General features: G+C 37.9%; 1 protein-coding gene across 1 annotated transcript in view; it reads left to right on the top strand.

The window, feature by feature from the left end:
- LRMDA (leucine rich melanocyte differentiation associated) overlaps positions 1 to 20,784 on the top strand; it is a 716,652-nt gene that overhangs the window by 27,436 nt on the left and 668,432 nt on the right. Inside the window, exons 2-3 of the mRNA XM_061450997.1 lie at positions 6,446 to 6,530; positions 10,244 to 10,344. Coding sequence (XP_061306981.1) covers positions 6,501 to 6,530; positions 10,244 to 10,344 — 131 coding nt within the window. The 5' untranslated portion in view covers positions 6,446 to 6,500. The remainder of the gene's footprint in view (positions 1 to 6,445; positions 6,531 to 10,243; positions 10,345 to 20,784) is intronic.

Below are 20,784 nucleotides of genomic sequence, written 5' to 3'. Positions count from 1 at the left end.
TCTGCAGTTAGGGTATCAGCCTAAGTCTCGGGAGCCGTAGGTTCAGTTCCCTAGCTGACTACAGATAATGAATGTAAGTTTTTATACAAATAATTTAGCCTTTCTCTGCCTCAGCTCCTTTTCTGTAGGATAGGTAGAAGAGAAATGGAAAATTTTTCTATTTTTCTGGCATGGAGTGAGAATAAATGCATTCAAAAATGCTAGGTGCTCTGGTAATGCAGTGCATTGAAGAAGTCTGATATTTATCTGGCTGAGTTAAATTTACTCAGCTCTGTTCATTCTGTAGTCTAATGGAAACAGACTCCTGTGTATGACAAAAAAACCAAACCCAACAAACAAACACAAAAAACCAAGCACGAAAACCAATGCTGTACCTGTAAAACCCCTGTAAAATAACACTTACTATGAGAAGGCAGAATTAAATTGTGCAATTAACTGTTGCTATGCCTTAGTTGTTGAGAACATTGCTTATTAAATATGATTTGAGCCTAATAGCTATAGTGTGCTACATAATTTAACATAAGGGATTTTTTTGTTTTCTAATTGTATTTGAGCTATACCATGGTCAACAAAGCTATCATTAACTTCAGTGGGAGCCAGATGATAAAAAAATGGATAAAAAAAAAATCAGGAAGGCTTGGTTTTATTTTCTTTCTTTTTAACTGGGGGCGTGTTGGTTGTTTTGTTTGTTTGGGTTTTTGTTTGCATTTTTTTTTTTCCCTTGGCTTTCAAAACCTCTTAGCTTATAGTATATTGCATTATAAAGCCTATACAAAAACTTACCTTGAAGGAAAGCTAACAAGATTACAAAATGAAGCTTTCCAGGACATCAGAAAATGCTAAGCTTCAAGGTGCCTTTGCAATAAAACAGGGAGTGAGCTCATGTTGGGGCTGCATTCATTCACAATCAACTGCACTCATACCACACTGCTGCCGTATAATGGGAAAATAATAATTAAATATATCCCAGGGGTGGTTTTAGACAGAATTCTACTTTGGCTGGGGACAGGGGAGGAATCAAAGAGCCAAAATGCAAGAGGCTTTCTTAGGAAATACATCAGATTGGACACTCTGCTTCTGTGTTGCAGGAAAGGATAAAAAAAAACCCAAACTCTAGATGAAAGTAAAAATATTAACCCTTTTTTTTTTTTTCTTGTAGGCGTCTCCACAAGAATGGAAATATGAAAATTAAGGCCATTAGTTAAGCATAGGAAATGCAAAGTAAGCTCACAGGTATGATATGGGCCATGGTAGTATGGGTGTCCTGGGTTCAGCAGTAGCAGTCATTTTTCTCCTTAGCAGCTGGTGCAGTGCTGTGTTTTTGACTTTCAGCCTGGGAACAACGCTGATAACACCGATGTTTTTAGTTGCTGCTCAGTAATGTTTACTCTGACCAAGGACTTTCTGAGTCTCATGCTCTGCCATGGGGGAGGGGAAGCCGGGAGGAAGCAGAGACAGGACACCTGACCCAAACTAACCAAAGTGGTATTCCATACCACAGCACGTCATGCCTGCTATATAAACTGGGGGCAGTTACCCAGAAGGGTGAGATCACTGCTCAGGTCAGGCTGGGTATTGGTCGGTGGGTGATGAGTGGTTGTATTCTCTTCCCTTGTTATTTCCTTTATCATTATTATTATTGGTCGTAGCAGCAGTGATTTGTGTTATACCTTAGTTACTAAACTGTTCTTATCTCAACCCATGGGAGTTACATTCTTTCGACAATGGGATAACCAGTTTTCATCAACTGCTTTTCTGGACAGATGTATCCTGCAGAATTTCAGACACACAAGTGTTAGCATACATTTCTGGGAAAAAAAAACCCAAACAACCTACTTTGCTGTCATTTGGATGTTGTTACTTCAAGTTCTATAGCACTACATCCCACTGTCATACTAATACAGTCCAAGAAAAGGTATACTAAATATAATGAGCGTACATGCATAACTTGCTTTTCAGATCCCTTTAACTTATTTATCACTGGCTGTTAAATGTCTTTCTAAGTGGGAATATAAGAAATAGGTTGGAGACAGGAAAATAGAAACCTAATTTCCAGCAGTAAAGCTTAGGAATGGCAAATGATGTCATTGTTACTGTATTTCTTTGTCAATAAGATTAAACTACATTATTGTGTTTTATCTTCTTTCCGTCATGTTTATTTTTTCCTATGTGTTTCACAGCAGAGAGTGCTAGTGATGCTATTTCCTGGGAGATGTCTGCAGTTATTAGTTTGGACATTAAACACCATCTTTAACTTTGCAATTAAAACCAGGTACAAGTGAGGCTGTGCATGAATAAAATGTTCCTGTGGTAATATGCACAAAAATGTCCATACTACAGTCAGTCTCTTTCAGCTAAATTGATTCAGTTTGTATTAAACATCATATTGCTGTGGATACTTATCAACAAATATTTTTAGACAGCATTTTTATTGTGAGCATCAAAAAAAATGAGCCAAATTTTCTGATGGTCAAGTTGGAAGAATTCTGTGGTTTGCTGGGATATTCCCCCCCCCCCCCCCCCGAAATGTTTTCCTTCAAAAAACTCTGTTCAAGCACAATATTTTCTCAGGAGAAAAAAAAAAACTATTTTTTTAAGAAGACAATAGTTTGTTGTTTGACTTACTCTTTGCTCTGAAACGTAAGATAACTGTATTCATGCACATGCAGAAACATGTATAGTGTGCTGTGAGCTGGAAAACAAACCATTTTGATTAACTCGGTCTGAAATCTAAAAATACAGTTTTCAGTTAATAAAACATTTATGATTGCTACTTTTTCCTCTTATAAACCTTCAAGGTTCTTTTAAGATAAGACAACACTAGTATATATAGGTTTTATATCAAATTATACAATTCATTTGGTGCTTGGTGCTTTGGCAGATTTACTGGTATGTATTAGCTAATTATTTTAATCAGCTGGTCAATGAGATTTCATAATTGTAGTGGTGTATACATTTTAGGCTAATGACTGCTAAAATGACTTAAAGCTGTGTTATTATGTGAAAAACTTGGAAATAAGTGACAGATCTGATGGGTATCTAAAATGGTTCCAATACTTTGCTTCCCAGTGTTTTGGAGGCTGGTTTACAGATATTATCTTATTTTGAACGTACAGTGCTGTATTCAAGGAATGGGTCTGCTCAATTTGTAATACATATATATGCATGCATATAAAAAAATATACTGAGCATATTGGTGTAAGTCATTGTAGTTTTACAAAAGAAAATTAATCTTTTTTTTTTTTTTTTAAGTCTGTTGCTTTTTTTATGTATGTTACCCATACATGGAGCAGTTTTGGCAAGACTTTGTCAAAAATTCTCAGGAATTCATATTTGAATGTCACCTTTCTGCTTCTAACTGTTCAGTGAAACTGATAATTTAAATAAACAAGTGATTTTTTTGTATTTTTCTGTACACATACACTATACACAATCAAAGGCCAGCTAAGCCCCACTGTCATATTAATTATTTCAAAGTCTACAGAAAATCCTCACAACATTTTCAGCTTCTAAGGAACCAACAATAAAAATATATTCTACAAGTACAAACTTAGTCCTCTGAACCTTTACTCATATAGGCCGTTCTGTCAAAGCTAAAGAAAGCATTCATATGATTGAGGTTGTGTGGGGCCAGGACTCAAGGAGGTAGAGTTTTGGGATGATCAGAAGAATAAATATATATGGTGAGGTGAAAAACATTCTAAAACCAGAGGCAGCCTCACAGTCTTCGTGAATCTGTGCCATAAAGTGACACTGATGATTAGCAGGCTCAAAAGCTAAAAAAGCCCTCCTATATTTGTATAGCACTGTAATGTATTTTGGCTTCATAATAACAAACTAATGAGCACCTTGACTCATAGGTTTGAAATCTGAGACAATGTTATAACTTTGTTACAGTGTCAGATTAGATGTTACAAAATACTCCTTTGTGGTAGACAGTTGCAGCTGTGGGTTTTCATTCCTTTCGAAAATTATGTGCAGGTGATGGGTGCTTAGAAATTAAGGAATAAAAGAGGCTCGGAAAAAAACAAAGTCTGAGAAATTTGCCAATCATGCTGTAGGAAACTGGCAGCAGCACGAGGACTTTTAAGATGTAAGTTTTCAAAGTCTAGAGAGGCATCATAACAAGACAGTCATTGCTCTTCTCCACTCCTCTGTTTTGTTTTTCACTTCCTGTATGGTATAATAGGCCCGTTTTGCCACTGTGGTCGGTAGCACTCCCTGTTTGTTACACACCATGGGATCTATTATTTTATCCATGGCAGGTAATCATCTAGGCCATGTCTGTACAAGAAAATGTTGAACTGGTTTCAAAAGAATGATTATAAGCCAGATGCACTTAAAACAGTTTGCCACCTCCTTAAGTTGTTTTTGTAATTTACAAAATTCAGCTCAACTGATTGAAGAGATGATAAAGTCAATTTAAGTCACACAGTTTAGGGAGCTGCACCTGCAGCTTTTCCCTCTAGACAAGGTCTTGCCTTGTAAGTAGGAGGATCAATGGCAGGTTAATGCAATTGGCAATGTAAGAAGCTGGAAAAAAAACAGACTTGTTATTATTTGTGCGTGCTATTTTGTAAACTATTCAGGCACAGATTTTTTCTTGGTAGATATCTCTAAAGTGACAGCTAACACTCTACTAAAATTAATACTAATAATGTAGATAATGATGTGCTAAATTGTTTTCAATATAGTTATTCCAATTTCACAGGAGTGGAGTATTGAACTGAGTTTGCTCCATCAAGACAAATACAGCTAACTAGAGCAGTGGGCCACTTTGTGCCTTAAGCTGTACACACTTGTTCGTATGGGAACCTCATGCTTGTAACCAAAGGAGAGATAAAAAGATAGATTACAGAATGAGGAGAATGCATTGCTTTGTTTAAATTTACAGTTTGCATGCTACTTGTTTTCCTTGGCATACGTCATTTGCTATATAACCTAATAAATAAGTAAAGGTACTGATTGTTTAAAGCATGCTGAATGATGACCTGAACTAGCAAATTTGCCTTGATGGAAAACTCTTACTTAGAGAAATAGAACTTTTATTCATCAGTGTAAGATCAGCTCATTTGCTGTGGATGAAGGTTTTGATTCTTCGCTCTTACATGATACAAGGAAAATTGAATCCATGCAAAGCAATGCAGTGATTTGTTCATTGACTGAGTTTGGATTTTTCTACATGTTGGCCCATTTCTAACACAATACCTTAAAATAACAGGGAGGAAAAAGTGGCACTTTTTCTCCTTGGCTATTTGCTGTTTCCTGTCCAGCAGTCAGAGGAGCAATGGCTCTAGAGGTGCAGTGCCACATACATCAAGAATTTATTCTGCTGATATTAAGAGGCAGAGTGGCAAGTACGGTATTAGTTTCTGCTGTGTTGCTGAATAAACTGTAGAAAGTGGTTTGCAGTGTAGAATACATATCCTCCTGAAACTTATTTCCCCTCACAGCATGTGCCTCTGCTTTCAGCAAAAAGTGAGTTATGCTATAGTAGCAATAAACGGGAAAGAGTTGTCGGATTTTAAAGGTGCTTAGGCAGCTGAAGAGGTAGGTAGATGACTAATAGGATTTAGGATCCAAGCTTGGGAAACCTAAGTATCTTTAAAAGTCTCACAGAGAATTCTCACTGAAAATCTTTAATTTTCCCACTGTGCTTAACCAGTGATAACCTACCATCACACTATTATTTTAATTAGTAAATTCTTATGCTCTGGAAGGACTTGTTTGGCAGGTATTTCTAATAATTCCAAAGGTATTTCTGTTTTCCACAGAAATTACTCTACGTTCTATAGACAAAAGATAATGCTCTAGGGATATGGACCTCTTGTGTAGCTAGCATGGGATGATTTCTGCAAGTGTTGCTTTACCTGTGACATACATCTCTTCAACAGTAAGCTACGGTTTATGCCATGAATTAAGGGGCAGTAGGTGAAAGCCGGTGTAGGTGACCCTCCAAGTCATGTAGCTCCTTATGGGGAAAGAAATTCAAGCCCCAATGCCTCTGTCACATCTATCTGCTGTTTCTGTCCCTTCTTCCCGGTGCCTATTCCACCACCATTACAATCCAAGGCTGGGTTCCAGCCTAGTGCTGACAGGCGGCAGTCGGATAGGTGGGGGTTGGAATTCCACTCTGGGTAAGGAGTCGCAGGAGGCCGGGAGCGGCCGCAGGACAGGGATGCCCAGGCCTGGAGCCACGCCAGGCTCGTGCCCTCGCTTGTCGCTACCATCAAGTGGAGCTCATCGGTCCAGCCGCAGCCGGCTGGGCCTCAGCCCGACCACGGAGGCGGCCGCCGGACCCCTGCGGGGCTGCCGGGTCCGGATGCGGGTCCGGTGGGGGCGCGCTCAGCCCAGCCGCAGGTGGCGGCGGGAACCTCGCGCTGCCGCCACCCCGCCCGCGGCCCGGCCGCGCTTCCGCCCGCGTCAGCTGACTGCTGTGAGGAAGCGGCCCCGGCCCGGCCCCGAGCCCGCGGAAGCCCCGGCGCGTCCCCCTCGCAGCCATGGCAGGGGTCGTGGTGAGCGGAGCCCAAGTAAGTGTCTGCGTCCCGCGGAGCGCAGGGCCCCGGGCCACGGCGGTCCCACCTGCCCGGGGCAGCCCGCCTCGCCTGGGCGGCCCGCCGCCGGCACGGGTACCGGCTGACCCAACTTCCCGCCGGTTGGCCGGTGCTGGAGGAGGCTTCTGCGGGGTGGGGGGCAGCGGGTTCGCACGGGGCAGGGAAGTTTTACTTTCCCGCGCGCGCTGCTCAGGTATCGCCTCTCTCGCGAGCACGCAGACCCGAGGCCGCCGAAGGGAACGACGTGAGGAGCCGTCTCTGACCCCGACAGCGCCGGGGGGCGGTGCGGAGGGGGAAGAGGGCGGAGCGGCCCCCGGGGGTGTGCTCAGAGCGGCACGGGGTGGGAGGGTGTGAGTGGGGGTGCGTGGCCGTGCTTTGTCGTAACGGAGAGGTAGCGGAGCACCCGGGTACTTGTGGACGGTGTTACTGCTCTGCCGCTTCTCCTCCCGTGGCCAGCTCAAGTGCAACAGGAGTGTTCCTGAGGCTTGGCTGTAACAGCTCGCTGCCGTGCGACATCTCAGCTACCGGCGGAGTTCGACGTAGGGGTCGGTAGGCCGGGGAGCCTGTCGTACTCCGGTTGATTTAGGGCTCTGCCGCTCTCAGGCTTGAGTAGGCTGCAGGAATCGACTGAAAGACTGAAATATGTTATGTGTTGTTTCTGCTGAAAGTAAACACTGTCCGTTTCGTTTTGACTGAAGAGAGAAGTTGAGAAGCAAAACAAATCCTGGTGGCCTTTACCAAGATCCTTATTTGGCTACTGAAAAAGTTTCTGCCTAAAATTTGATGTAATTACTGCTGAAGCTGTGGCTACAACTAGCAAAATATTCCCTCCTCCTCCCCCCCCCCCCCCCCAATAATTAATTAATCTTGTTTTCTTTTTAAAAACGGTTTGTTATTAAAGCAGGGTGCTGCCTATCTAACTGCTTATTTAATCTGGTCACTATTTCTATGTGGAATTCAGGTAAATGTGTGTGTGATATGGAGGGGATTGGCTAAATTTGCAGTTGCTGCAGGATACTGTGTCACTGCATAGCACGCTGCCTTCTTCCCACCACTGTGCCTTGACCTCTTAATTTGGCTTTGTGACTAAAATACAATCTTCTAACAGCATATAGTAAAATGTAATGCTCAACTGACTGGAAATATTCTCCAGATGTAATTCCCTTCAGTGGAAGGGATTATGCAATATTGAGAGTTCCTACATGTCCTTTTTGGTGATGTTCTTTAATAAAGATCTTACTTTATGGGTTACTAAAATTATGTTATATATCATTATAAAATGATTGCAGAGTTTGCATGGTAATATCCTCTGAAATTAAAGCAAAAGAGAAGTGCAACTGCTATTGAGTGGTTAACTTTATATTTTAAATACTTTGTAGAAACTTGTTTTTTTTTCCTGAATTACATACAGTGTGTTCAAGAGTCTGCAAGAATGTCTGAGACATCCATAGCCTGATGCTGGGTTTTGTGGGAAACTCTCTGAACATTTTGGTGGGATATTGAGCAGGGCACCCATAATGATTGACTGTGACCAACCTGTCACAGATTAGAGTTGGAGAATTAGGTAATGGAAGCACCTGCATCCATTTTTTAATCCCGTGTGATGTTCTATGACTGGTATAGAAAAATCTAAGAAATGACTGTTACTGATGTGCCTGGCACCCAAAGAGCCAAGAAGTCTTGGGAAAAGCATTCTTGCTCTCATTTCTCAATGATGACATCTCTGGATATATACTTGAAAGCTCATACTCATTCTGAGGGTATTTGAGATGGAGGCAAAAGGAAGAATACTGAATTATGTACATTTTATTAATGTTCTGTGTAAGTTATTTTAAACTGAAAGAATAAAAATGAAGAAATGTTATTCTTCTGTACCATTGAAGTCTTGTTTTATATCAGATTGATGAAGGATTAAATAGAAGAGTGGGGAAATGACTCTTAAAAACTTGTTCAAAAAAGCTAATTGTGTATTGCACTGCTGTCAGTCGCTGCCAGTAAAGAGAGTTATTGTGTATCTGAAGCAATTTCATGTATGTGGATTGTAGAGATCTGAAGTTGAATGCACTTGGTGTATTTTGTGTAAAAGTAAATCTCTTTGTTTTAAATTTAAAAAGGTGCTTGTACTGTTAGTGTGCTGCAGTGGACTTTGTGGAAGTAAAATTCCTTTTACGAGGCCTCAGCATTAAAAGGTCATGTCAATGATATTTCGTCTGCAAATATGCCTGTGAATAATGTGTTTGTACCAGATGTGCAAATATATTTGTATATTGTAGCAGTTCAAAGGCTTTTGAACATTTTCTTTATTTTGCCTCTGTGTGCTTTAAAACACATTTATATGAGCTTTTTTTTTTCTTCAACCTCACTTCTTGTGGAGCTAGAACATTTATGGCCAGGTAAGTTTCTGAAACAGTGTGAATGCAAGTCAGTCTCTTGCTCCTTCTCCATCACTCCTGCCTGTGTGAAAGCTAGGTAGTGATCTGTTCTCTTGCTGAGTTTCTAGTTGCTCAAGATGGTCTTGCACTCATGGTGTTAACAGGCATCACATTATAGTAATTTGTATTTCAACGTGTTACATTGAACTAAAAGCATAATCTAAAGTATTATTCTTCTGTTTATGTGGTGTCTTTCCAAGGATTTGCAAGCATTAAAGAAACCTGTCATTCAGTGGAGAATGAAGAGATTCTTGTATGCATACCTGCATGTGTGTCATGAAGTGCATCGTAGGTGTCTTGGATGAAAACTGGAGGAACCCTCCCCCCATATTTATTTCAATAAATTCTGCAAACCAGTTTGTTATGTCCAAACCATTAGGATGTCAACTGCCCAGACTACTCACTTTTTCCACTTTGTCCTTATTTGTTAAAGTCGTGTCTGTTTTGTAGCAGAATTTATTGCAAGAATTTATTAACAAAGGGAAGAAGTTGTTAAACTGAGCTTCAAGCTACCTGTTTTCTGCTCATAAAAATTATTTCACTGTTGTCAGCTTTATCTGTTGAAGTTATTGAACAAAATGAATTAAATGGGATGCGATATAGTATTATCAGATTGCAGTAATTTTTAGAGTGTAAGAGTGGGATGACTTGCAAAAGTACATATTGTCAGTCTGTTGTGCAGAGGAGTCTCTATTTTAACAGAAATTGAAATACTATCAAAAATACGTTTGATTTTTTTTTTTTGTATATTTTTCAACTGACATCTTTTAGACCAATGGGATGTGGTCTTGGATTTGACTGTGTATTAAATATTTAGATAGTAATAATATCTTGCAAATAGTGGTCTAACACAGTGTTGAAATCTACTTAACTAGCAAGGTGCCATGTAAGGGCAACTAAGAATTCTTTAGCACAAAATCTGAAATGTCAGTATTTGTGCTGAGATTTTGAACATTGGGAGGATGAACCGATATAGATGTATTGAATTCGGCTTTGTGGGCATTCTTTGAAGAAATCACGCCAAAGACTTCTATGACAACACAGCAGAGAGAATAGAACAAGTTTAGTGTTTTAGTTGTAACACAGATGATTGTAGCAAAGGGAAATTGTGATAGGTTCTATAGCAATAAAACTGATGTGGCTTAAAGTTGTAATGAATATTTACAATACTGTGTGTTGTCATTGTCTCAATGAGACAGAATCTGGACAAAGAACTAAATAATCCACTTGTGTTTTCTTTTTACTTCCAATTCTCAGGTGTCCTATATTAGTCAAGACTGTGAAGAAATTCCAGAATTCCTAGGAAGAAAATATGGACATATGGCAAAAAGGCTAGATCTTAGCTTCAACTTGTTAAGGTATGTGGCAATATATAGATTTCCAAGTGCAGTATGGGACACCAACTCCAAATGCAGAATATGCATTTATTTATTTATTTATTTAAAAATTCAAAGTAGAAGCATACATGTATGTTTCATACATTTAGTAGTTGACAAGTGGGCAACCCTGTTTTATAGTCAATGTTTGTTTCCTTTTCTTGTGCATTTGGGACACAAATAACCAGGTGAGTCTGGAATTTTCTCATGTTAACATAAATGTCCGGTGAGGAGCCTATGGTTTATTGTCTGCTCAAAATGGAAAATAAGCATCATTACCCGAAGAAGTGAAGAATGGGATCAAAAGTGATTTGTTCTTAAACAAAATACAAGTAAGTGTGTGCTTCACTCCCTTCTTTTTATTTGTAGATCTCTGGTTATTACCATAAATAACCAGAGATTTGTAATAGTCTTTCCCCAGATGATGTGTTTTTGTTGTTGTGGTATGATTTTATTTTTGTGTAGTTAAGTCCTAAGTGCAGTTAGAATTTATTTTCATTATTTTAGTATATGGATTAAGAATGCTGTAGTATTCCCATTAGTTATTACAATATCCTTTTTCATTTAATCCTTGTGAAGAGAGAAGGTGCTAGTTTTTGGAGTAACTGCAGTCAACTTTTGATGTAGGATAGCTTGTTGTTTAAAAAGCATTCTAAGGCCAAAAAACAGATTTGGGGAGGGAGTTTTGTTGTTGTTTTGTGTTTATTTTTCTTTTTTAACTTAGGAAAGCTAATACTAAATATAATGAGAGCAGTAATGGTGGGTTTTTAATTTGAGCTGTGATATACTAAACATACAGAAACTGAGAATGAAGCATTTATTATACAGTAGCTGTTCAGACTGGTCTGCACTTATGTATGAACAATGCATATTATATAGACAGATCTAGAATAAATGTCATAGCCTTAAATGAATATGAGTATAGAAGTGGTGTCTTGGGCAGCTGTTGAAGCAAGTGTAAACAGTAGGATCATTGTCATTTTCTTTAAGCAAATATTATTGCTTAAAAAATCTGACAGTGCTTTAGTACAGTGATGAGGTTTATGATTTTCATCAGTGAATGTTTAATTTTAAAAGTTTAGTATGCTGTCTTCAGTGGGGGAACTTAGTGTCTACTCTTAAATGCCTACACTTTAATGTCTTTAAGAAGGAGTTTGGTTTTCTAGAAAAACCTGGTATGTGTTAGTAAAGGCATAAGTTGAGTGAAGAAGACCAAGGGTGATCAAAATATAGAGAAAGATAAAGAGAATATTGTGCTTTGCTGGCACAGTAGTTATATGCAGTAAACATGTTAGTTTTCATTATAATATGATTCATTATTTAATGTGAGTGTGAGTTCTTTTATAAGAAAAAAATATTTCAGTGGTCACTAATTTTTTAGCCTGTATTTAAGCCAGAGAAACGCTTAAATACTCAACAGTTGCCCCCTCTCAGCTTTAGGCAGTAAATAGGTGCTTACCAACCATTTTTAAAGTTGTTTTGCATATAATAGGGTGTCTGTGTCCTGTTCTCTACTGCTGAGTGTATTTTGGGAAGGAGTTATCCTTCTGTAGCAGGCAATAAATTCTGTTATGTAAAAAAAGTGCCAATTGAATTTCTGACCATATAACAATTACATTAAGAATTTAAGAAATTGAGCATAGAAAGAATTTTTTTTTTTGTTTGTTTTTGTATTTGCAGTCATGTTATTTGATATTGCTATCATGGGTACAGTTGCTTGGAGAAAAGCGAGATCTTTGTTGTAGTAACGTGTTCAGCTTTGGGGTCATTTGGCAGCAAACTGACAGTGGTGTCCTTTCTGAACCAGAAGTCATGTGCGGTTGTAGACTTGCAGCCTTTACTGTGCTCATACACACATGCTTATCCACATAAGAGACCCTTATCAGAAAGACGTATTTGTACTGCACGATACAGATGTCAGAAAACTTTCTTATGCAACTGATATAATGTAATACTTGGTTGAACAATTGCTCCAGTGAATCATACTGATTTTGATACCATCGTAATATAGGTAACTTCGTTTCAAAAGTCAGAATAGAGCCAGGTAAGTTATTTTGCCATTTAAGGCTTTCCATTTTTAAACAAGCCTCTGTATGTTTAGAGGCTTGTCCAGATACGCTCGAAAAAGTGTGGAAAGACGGGCTGATGCTGTTAGTAAAGTAGGAAAGAATTAGTCAAACATGCTGTATTTTGTGATTTGCATGCAACCAACTTTTGCCAAGCTTGTCCCTTAATCAGACTTTTAAAGAGATGCCATTGTGTTTTTCTGGGAAATTCAGTTTGTTATTTTGTACAAATGAAGGAGTTTCTTCCCCTGTGTGTTGTGAAGAAGATAGAGCCAAATTCTTGTCAGTTGTGGAATCTCCATCCTGGTGGGTGATACTCAAAGCACAAGTGGACAAAACCCCAAACAACCTAATCTAATTTTGAAGTCACCCTGCTCTGAGCAGGGGTTTGGTTAGATGACCTTTAGATGCCCCTTCCAGTGTAGAATATACTTTGATTCTGCAGCGTTATTGGTGTGGCCATCATAAAATGGACTGAGTTGTAACAGCTTTTTCGATTTGATACTGGTAGTGCTTTTCAGCTATTTTAGAAATGAGTTATTTACACCGAGTCTTTTCAGTAAGGCGTGTTTCAGGAGCAGAGATGTTTTGATTTGGAAATCTGCTCCCGAGTCTCTCGTGGCAACTGTATTTGATAGCCTTTTCTAATAATAGAGTGCTGTAAAGGCCACTATTTTGTTTCATAACATGTGGAAAACATTCCCTGGTTCCCACGTAGTGAAAGAGTAGAGTATGGGAAAGAAAGTCACTGATGGGGCAGTGTTAGGGTTATGGGAGACTTTGCTGAAAGAACAAAGGTAAATAATCATCACTGGTGAAGGAAAGAAAGGAATAAGTAAATAGGAAGGATGTAATGTAGGTAGGGAGTAGAGATTTGTATGAAGAACCAAAGATTTTTTTTTTTTTTTTTTTTGAATGCATCTTGCTGCCTTGTGGAGAGAAAAACCCACCTATTTAAAGGTTCTTTTATTTGTCCTAGTAACTTTCTTTGTGCCAAATTTCTTCTTTCACATTAAAGGCTAAATGCACTCCAGTGCTTGAATAACAGATGTCAGTGGTTTTGTACAAATAGGCGCTATGCTTTTATAAATATCTACAGTTTGATTCACAGAGAAGTCTATCTTCTGATTTTGCCCTCAGTAGTTTTAAACATGCGAGTTGTTTTTGTTTTTCTCACAGAGATTTCTTCTGGATCTAAGCTATGAAGGGAAAGGGAGAGTGACTCTTTAATCTTGGCCAATGAGGAAGGATTAATCCAATAATCGCGCTCATGGAGATACAAATATCTCTTCCCTCTCTCTAGGGTGCAGATTATTTCTGCTAGAGGCATGAATAATTTGCACAGTGTGTGCTTGTGCATATTTTCCACCGTCCCCTTAAGAGGGAGTATACATGAAAACATCCCGTTGAACTTTAATCCTAGTCTGGAATGATTCTCCATGATTTTTGTGAGGCTGAGGCTTTGTAGTATCCTCTCTGTAGACTAGAGATTGTTTGTATTTCCCTTCTGCCTACTGTTTTCTTGCCTGGGGGAATATGCAACTGGCAGCTTGAAACTGGTCTTCAGTTTTACAGGGCATGTTCTTCTTTGTGCTTGAGTATGTGAAAGAGAGGCCTTTTTATTTTATTTTCTTGCCACCTTCCTAGTGCATGCAGCAATAAGAACAGGAAGATGAACAACAAAAGGGAGATGGAAATAAAAGCCAGAATTCAAAACAAAGCATGACATATTTTTTAAAAGCCTTTCGATTGATCTTTATAACGTTTTAAAATGTTGAAGAAAATGCACTATTGTTAAAACTTTTTGATGGTTTTATTTATAAGGTAGAAAAATATTTTCACCATAATTGGGTAACTCTTAATCGTAGCAGTTGCATATTTATCAGTGTGAGGGGCTGTTATTAATGTGGCTGTCATGCACAAACACATTTCTGCATTAAATCCATTTAGTATGTGCATTATTCGGTCTAGAATGTCACCAGGACATCAAAGCCCCCTTAGGCATAAGAGCACAGTGCCCTGCTGTGGCTGCAGAAAGGGCTTGATCAATAAATGTAACATGTTAATGCAGAGCAAATAGAATAAAAGATTTCTTTGACAAGACATGAAAAATCACCTTGTGGCAGCTGGCATGGTGATGCCATTTCAGCGGAGACACTAGCAAAGTTGATCTGACAAGTAAAGAGGAGAGATGATGGTTATAAGGTGCTTTTGTTTCAAACTTCTTTCTTGACCTGTCAGGTTTTGAAGGAGCCTGAATGGCCCTTTTTTGTCATGTGAAAATTGTAGTCTTAGGCAGTTATGAAGCAGTTATCTCTTCTCAAATTGTGAATGCTGCTGTTTAATTGATTCACTTAGCATTTGAAACTGTCACGCATTAATAATTGCTAAATCCTGTAGATACTGCTCCAGTGTGTCATGCTTAAATATGTAGTTATCAGAAAATTAATATCCTTAATGAACCGATGCTTTCAAACTAGCATTGCATGAAATCTCTTTCGCCCTTTCATTTGCTGAAGGTATATCAGCCAGTTTTCAGAGAAACCCCTCCCGACAGTTATGTGGTTTTATTTATTTATTTTTTTGATGCCCGACAAATGCCAGCTTTGCTTTGGGTACATAGTGTGCTCAATGACAATAAATATAGTAATTATGCTGGAGTTAGTAATTAACATAATTATAGTCAATTACGACAAATACAGTGCAGAGCTAAATAAATGAGGGTGAGAAATTAGCAAGCTAATTGATTTACCTTACTTGCTGCTTTTTCTTGCAACTAGCAGTTGGAGATTTTCTGCAGGAGAAAGAGCATGGTTTACAAATAGCTGATTGTGTTTTGAAATGATTCTGTCTTATGGCTCTTACTCCTGTTTCTTTTACACTGAGGTGAAGAGGATTGAAATATGGGGTAGTGGTTAGAAGGAGAAAGGAGCTGCTGATCTGTCCTCACTGAATGCTTTGAAGGAAAATATGTGTACCTGCTTTAATTTTAGATGCTACTTAAAGTATTGAAGGAGTAAAGGAAAAAAAAAGAGTCATGATTCTTTACAAACAGAACACCTTGCTACAGAAATTTTGGTCATATATTTTAATCCCCTTAGATGTGGCCTGAATTACCTAAGAGACATTTATCTATCTGCTTATTGACATAAGGGAGATCTGCAAAGCTAAAGAATTCAAATTGTTCAAGTAATCCAAGTGTGTTGAAACAATATGCCCTTGTTCAGCCATCAGTTTCAATAATTTAGAATCACTGGACCAGCAGAGATGCATAGTATCATAACATTTGTGCACATTATAATTGCCTGTTTTGTTTCAAGATGATTTATAGTATGTTGTCTGAAATAAGTGTATTGGAGCTATGCAGTTAATCTATTTCACTCTCCTTGTTTTTTGTTTTTTTTTTTTTTTTTCAAGCATGACCACAGTTTACTATGTGAAAAGGGAATTAATATGTTTAAGTATTGAAGATTTTGTATTGCTTTTTTTTTTTTAAAGAAAGATGCTTAGTAGGAGCTGAGATTTTTTTCTTGCTCTAAGAAAACAGTGGTTTACAAATGTTTGTAAATTTTGCACTTGAAATAGGTCACTCCAGGTAAATGGAGATGTATTTAGAGGCTTCACCGAAGAGATACTGTTTTCTATCAGTAAGAAATCTGAAATGTATAAATTCTTGAAATTTTTTTCTCCTACTATTGCAGTAACGTAGCAAGTTCAAATTAGTAGTTTTGTAGTTTGAGGTGGGTATTTAAAGTTTTCCTGTAAGCGATGTCCTACAGTAAGTGCAAGATGCTGGTTTTTTAAGTAATGTTGAAATGCAAAGAATGTCTGAAAATAAATGTACACTAACACTGCTATGAGTGGTCATTCTTTAGAAGCAATTCAGTTGGAAATCAATTTGCTAAATGAAATATTTATATACAAGGAATCATTTAAATTTAAAATTCACAGATGTGGTGGTCTGTCAGATGAAGTTTTACATGTTTATTAATCACTGTGGACTATTTTATACATAATTGTCATTCTATTACAATAACTATGAAATAGTCTTACCCTACTGGATGGACTGAAGACAAGTGTGATGATGGGTTCACTTTCTACATGGTAATACCTAGGGAGTAAGTAAATCTTTGTAAGTGTATGTCTACTGTAAAAATGGAAGGAAGAGTATCACCGGTAACAAAAAGGATTTGAGACTTCAAATATTAATTCTACTTTTGAGAGTTGATAGGCAATCAAAACTAAATCTACTCTTTGCTCTCTTCTTCCCCTTCTTTTCCCTCCTTCCATGCTTCCTCCCCTTTTTGAAAAGTGTCATTTCAACAGGAACCAGGTATGATCTGGGTAATGTATAAAGAAAACCTTTTCTCCCTTTGAAAACTTTGAATAATCTTAAAAAATGTTACTGAGATATACCTTGTCTTGCATATAGTAGCCATGCAAGTGTTCCATTATTTTGTCACCTTTAAATGTGATTACAGAATATTTGCCTTTACAAAGTACTATATTGTGTATGTTTTTTGTGACTTGTGTATTTTCCTGGTATGTCTTATTTGTGGTCACTGGTTTATTGTTGATACGAAGGGACAAGTGAATGACTGATTTTAAGAATGTCAGATTAATGGCTTATGAAATGTATTTAAATATATCACTGGTTTGAGCATGCTATGCCAAGGATGAAAGCTGTTTTTTTTTTTTTTTTTTTTTTTTGTGTAAATTATTTTTCCAAGCTCAGTAATACGTAAGGAAAAACTTAGAGTAGAAATTGTATTTCAATCTCATACTGGTGGTTGTTGTCTTCTTTAGTCCCCTCAGCCTCTCTTTTTGTCCATTGATCCTTGCTTGACTTTTTATGGCCACATAGTCACTAACGGACTGTGAAAACACTGTAGTATATATACCTCTGACCTCCAATGCTAGCCATTATCCATTGATTTACTGTATCTGACAGATCAGAACATAAGATTGTTTTCTGTTCTGCTTTTCTCAAGAAGGCTTAATACTGTGGAAGGAGTTTTCTTTAGAATGTATGACGTTGCAGAATTGGGCAAAAGCTTGTACCTGAACAAAATGGCTTGGGACCTGGGGATCAGTGTGTGTTCATATTGTATAGTTGAGAAGTCTTGGGGGGTTACTAGAGCTGTTAAGTCTGGTAAAAATGTTAAACATACTGAACAATTTAACGTGAAGTACAGTAAGGTTGTGAGCTTGAAGTGTTACATCCTTAAATATAACTAATGAATATTGCTGTGATGGATGATGAAAGTTGTTGTTTTGTGACATCTGTCTAAGGGGCTGTTACGGTCATGAGTAAAGGTGAAATCTGTACTCCTGGACAAAGGTGAGTAACAGACTCCTTGGACTTGAATAGAGATTGAATGTCATACTAAGCATCCATTGACTGAAGGCTGTTGATAAAGACTTCTTGACTGAGATGGAGCTTTTCCCAGTGAACTGGTGTTTGCATCACATTATTTTATTTCTGTTTGAGCGGGAAGTGAGCTGCTTTCTCTTGATCTGGTTTCTTCTGTGAGATGGAAGTTGGTTTTTGGAGTGACATTGGATGCTAAATGGAGTGATGTTGGAGGCTAAATCTGCACAATCTGCACTTGTTCTCTGGGTACCTGGAGGGCTTAATTCACTGGTGCAGTCAAGCCAGCTCCTCTTGTGAGAACTGTATCGTAAACAAAAATTATTTTTATTTTGAATTCTGTTCTGAATAACAGAAATCTCTGTCATATTGAGAGAAAATCAGTTAATAAATGAAAGACTACCACAATCAATGGAAAGTATTGACATTTGGAGGAGAAATAGTTCAATGTGCTTGTTTTAGTTTTCAAAGAATATCAATAGATTACAAACACTCTCGGTGACTTTTCCTGCATAGTCCATGGTTATCTGGGTTTTAAGACTGAGAGCCACTTCTTTAAAAAGAGTACTGGGGGCTAAAGAGAAGGGTGTGATGAAGTAAGTGTAGTAATCAGATGGACTATTCCTATTTCTGACTTCCTTAATCTCTCTTACTCTAAAACAGTATTTCTTCATCACTGCTGTTGTGAAACAAGAGCGAAGGACTGCAGGAATAGCTGTTGTCTGATGACAAGGAGCTTGACTGGAGGGAAGAACCTGCATTAAGCCTGGATCTATTGTCTATTTCTTTTCCTCTCTGTTTTGCTGAAAGGTGTCTTTTCTCCCTAATGCCGTACACAAGATTCCCAGCATCTGGTTGCAGATGTAAAGTACTTAACTAGTTTTGCTTACCAGTTACTGAGTAAGAAGAATCTCTATCCTCCATATTCAACAAACCTGCTGAGTGGTTATGGTACAAATAACTAGCTGGCATTTTGCAAGTAAAATCCCTGTAAAGCTTCTATTCATGCATTGCTTGTTTTTTACGTGCTGTTTTGCATGGTTTGTGCCATTTTTGAGATCCTCCATTTTACGTAAACCATCTTTACATAAATTATCTTTGAGGTGATTTCTCAATTTAAAAAGACAATCCCCAAAGCCTTAGCTCATGCAAGTGTGAAGAATGAGTAGCATAGAAGTGCAAAAGGGCCATGCATTTTTCTCAGGCTCAGGAGCCAGCATGTCAAACCAGACATGCTATACAATAATTATATTGTCTTTAAGGTCATAGTTAATGCAGTGTTATAGCTCGGTTGCGAGCTTTACCCATGAGCTGATGCTGGCAGTTATGTGAAGCTGCAAGATTTTTATTTCTGGTTTTGTTTTGTTTTTTTCCTAGTCTTTCTTTTTCACCATGCTTGCCTGAGTGAGTTGGAAGATCATTTCCTTTCTTTATAATTTTTTGTCAATTTTTAACTTTATTTGTCCACCAAGTCTATAAGTGGTAGCAGTGAACATTCTTTGCATAATACAGCCATAAGAGTTTGTTCATTTTTAGAGCCATCTTACTGCTCATGTTTGTAGGAACCCTTGCTATGGTGAAAGACTGTAGAAATCACTTTTAGAAGAACATAATTAAGAGATGTAAAATATCTAATGTTAGAGAGTAGTTTGTAATCCATCCAAAACTCAGGGGAGTGGATAAAGTCTTACAGATTGGACCAGATTTGAATAGCTTCTCTTCAGGTACTTAAGTCTGTTGTTTTTCCTGTGGTATATGAGCTGTATTGGTAGATAGTAGTACTTGAACATGTGCACACCTCCAGTTAATATTTTCATAGAAAGCATAGTGTGCATGGGATGCTGTTGTTGAAGTAGTTTACTGGCATTTAATGTGTTGTCAGTCCAGTGGTGAGTGATGGACACTGCAGGTTATGAGCTGTTTGGCATAGATGCCAACTCCCTGTGTTTGGGCTTGGTGAAGTCAGGCTCTTGCTCTGTCAGTATTGTTGTACCAAAGATTGGAGTGACAGTGCAAGACTTACTACTTGTCAACTCCAAACAATTTTTTTTTTTTGTAAAACTAACGAACATAAAAGGCTGTGGGTTTTTTTTTGGGAGGGATTTTTTTTTTTTTTTGTTTTTTTTAGCATGAAGCTTATTAGCTCCATTCTGTCAGGTAGTTCATTTTTATATAATGCATTGGACTAATGCAACCATTTTGAGTACGTTCAGTCCTTAAGTTTTGAATTTGCATTAAGTATCATTTTTCAATGCTTGATTTGATAGATATTGAAATATGAGGAATATATATAGTTAAAATATAGTTAGTGATGTTGAAAATGTGGCTCATGCTTTATGAGCTAGCTCTGCATTTCCCATTTGGCAGTTGGGCCAACTACTGCCATTTGTTCCTTGTGAATATGCCCAATGGAAAGACAGCATAGTGCTCAATGTTTGTAAATTACATTCAGAAACATGAGCTGTCTTTCCCTTAGAATGTTAATCTGTGATCAGACATGCTGACAGGGAACTAATTTTATGAATTTAACAGAAAAGCTACCTATTACCTATGTTCATTTTTAGTAAAGTCATTGTTTCCAACAATTAATTTGAAGATCAAAGTTAGCATATGTATTATTTGGAAGAGGCACTTGTGGTGACTTAATGACTGCTTTAGTAATTAGTTTAGATAGTTATTCATCATGAGTATTTTTTTAATCTCTTCTTCTTTTCATGATTTCAAGACAAGTATATTGTAATTTTAAATCCTTAGGTTTTTGGGAGCATCCAGTTACATACTTGGAGCAACAGAGAAGCTTTTAATGACCAGGATATGACTAGTGAACTTTCATTTCTTCTACAGTGGTTTAACGTTTCTGTTCATCTATGTTTGGTCTCATTCATTTTTACAAAATGCTAAAATTATTCCATCTCTTGAGTGTAAAATCTCTTAAAGCACAAGGAAATGCTGCACAATTGTCCTTGAACCATTTTAAATGTTACG

Source organism: Pezoporus flaviventris, unplaced genomic scaffold (genome assembly GCF_033815535.1).
Source record: "Pezoporus flaviventris isolate CSIRO_AGI_PZ_B2104156 unplaced genomic scaffold, CSIRO_AGI_Pfla_v1 ptg000001l, whole genome shotgun sequence".
NCBI lineage: Eukaryota > Metazoa > Chordata > Aves > Psittaciformes > Psittacidae > Pezoporus > Pezoporus flaviventris.
The sequence above is the reverse complement of the archived record's forward strand: the minus strand, read 5'-3'. Positions and strand labels throughout refer to the sequence as shown.